General features: G+C 56.5%; 1 protein-coding gene across 1 annotated transcript; it reads right to left on the minus strand.

The window, feature by feature from the left end:
- Nucleotides 1-136: 136 nt before the first annotated feature.
- On the minus strand, nucleotides 137-1,864 carry H257_19456 (hypothetical protein; the record flags this gene model as incomplete). Its single annotated transcript, XM_009848599.1, has 1 exon — nucleotides 137-1,864. One exon carries the CDS (start codon nucleotides 1,862-1,864, stop codon nucleotides 137-139), a length of 1,728 nt encoding a protein of 575 aa, XP_009846901.1.
- Nucleotides 1,865-1,963: the final 99 nt, after the last annotated feature.

A 1,963-nucleotide genomic window follows, 5' to 3' on the forward strand; every position in this document is an offset into this window, starting at 1 on the left:
ACGTGGCTCCACGTGGCGTGGTCGTCGGAATTGATCATGCAATGCCCTTGTATGGACGTTCGATTGGCTTGCAACTGCTGCAGTCGCTCCACAATCGACATCTCGGTATCGAATTTAACCCGACACGGCACTTCGCTCACAGTGCACCCGAGCATCCTACTCCCCAAAACGTTAGTGTCAACTCCCAAATGAGGTGGTCGTACTGGTCGATCCCGTGCACGTCGAGGTTGCGGTTGGCCAGCACTTGCCCAAACACGATGTCGTGTCGGTTTGTGTGGTGCTGCAGCGCCATGGCCCAACTGAGGAGCACCACGGTGGACATGGTCACGCCAAGACTCCGGATGACCGAGGGAAGGCGAGGCAAGGCGGCGTGTGTAGCCAGCGACAGGTCGTTGGGTTCAGGACACGATGTTGGAGGCACCAAGTCGGACAAACAGGGCGTCGGTGGTGCTCCCGCGAGGTAATTGGCCCAAAACGCTACTGTTTTCGTCATGTCGTGACTGGCCAGGTGTTGGATCAGCGCTCGAAAAGACGGACGCTGCGACACTGGGTGGCCAGAGTACGTATCGAACAAATCCGATCGCAACAGCGAAATGGACCAGCCGTCGTACAAGGCATGGTGGATGGTCAGAACGCCCACAGAATCGCCTCCACAGGTAACCACCGTGAACCGAGCAAACGACGGATCGGCCAGTGTAAACCCTCGGGCTTTGTCCGTGGCCAAGAATTCACTCAATGAAGTGGCTGAAGAATACTCGATAGACGACGACGTAGCTGGGTTGACGACATGGTAGACTCCGATGGGGTTGCTGACAAACGTCGTCCGCAACGTCTCGCATGTCGCGGCCAACTGGCCATACGCGACTGCCATCTTGGCGGCACCCCATTCGAGAAACGGCACTTGAAGCACCCAATTTGACGGGATTCGGATGGTCGATTGTACTAGAAACGATTGCTCGGGTGTCGTGGCAAATGCCGATTCATAGGTAGGCCAGTGCGACATGATTTCCTGGATGACTTCCGTGGAGAGTGCCACGTCTGACACCACCGGAAGGTGCAGAGGGGGCTGGCTCTTGGCTTCGGTTGCAAGGTCACACAAGCGCCCAGACGCGAGGATGTCACGCACAGATACACGCCATCCACGTTGCTTCAACGCAGCTGCGAGGTAAATGGCCGTGATGGAATCGCCCCCCAGCGCCACGAACGACGAGTGTCGGCCGATCTCACTCTGGTTGACCTTGAGAACTGTTGAGATGATGGCTGCCAGTTCAATCTCCAGCTCAGTCTGCATGGGCTCCATGGTCAAGGTAGCCTCCAACCCCGCCAGTGCCAACTTGTCCACTTTGCCATTGCAGTTATGCGGCAGCATGTCCAGACCAACCCACATCGCAGGCACCATATACACGGGCAATAGGTCGGCCACCGTTTGCCGCAAGCCTTCGACATTGACGGTGGCGGGCGTGAAATACCCGACGAGATGGGACTTGTCCTTGACGACGACCGCGGCCGACACTATCTCAGGGTGGTGCATCATCGCATTGGCCACTTCGTCCAACTCGATGCGGTACCCCTTCAACTTGACCTGGCTGTCCATGCGACCGAGGATTTCAAACTGGCCGTTGGGCAAAAGTCGGCCCAAGTCTCCCGTTCGATACATCATCCCAGAATCATTCGTAAACGGATCCTTCAGAAATCGATCTCGAGTCAGCTCTGGCAAATTGATGTACCCTGGTGACACCCCCACCCCACCCAAATATATCTCGCCGACGACTCCAAGAGGAACATGCCGCATCGCCGCATCGAGAATGTGGCACGATGCGTTTGAGATGGGCTTCCCAATGGTCACGTCAGATGTCTTGGTCATGCGGACGATGTGCGTAGCAATAGCACATTCCGAAGGACCGTAGCAATTCAGCAAGCAGACGTAGTCTGCCCACAAGTCCTTGAGCGAGGATGGCAGATG

Source organism: Aphanomyces astaci (assembly GCF_000520075.1).
Source record: "Aphanomyces astaci strain APO3 unplaced genomic scaffold supercont1.622, whole genome shotgun sequence".
In the NCBI taxonomy this organism is placed as follows: Eukaryota; Oomycota; class Saprolegniomycetes; order Saprolegniales; family Verrucalvaceae; genus Aphanomyces; species Aphanomyces astaci.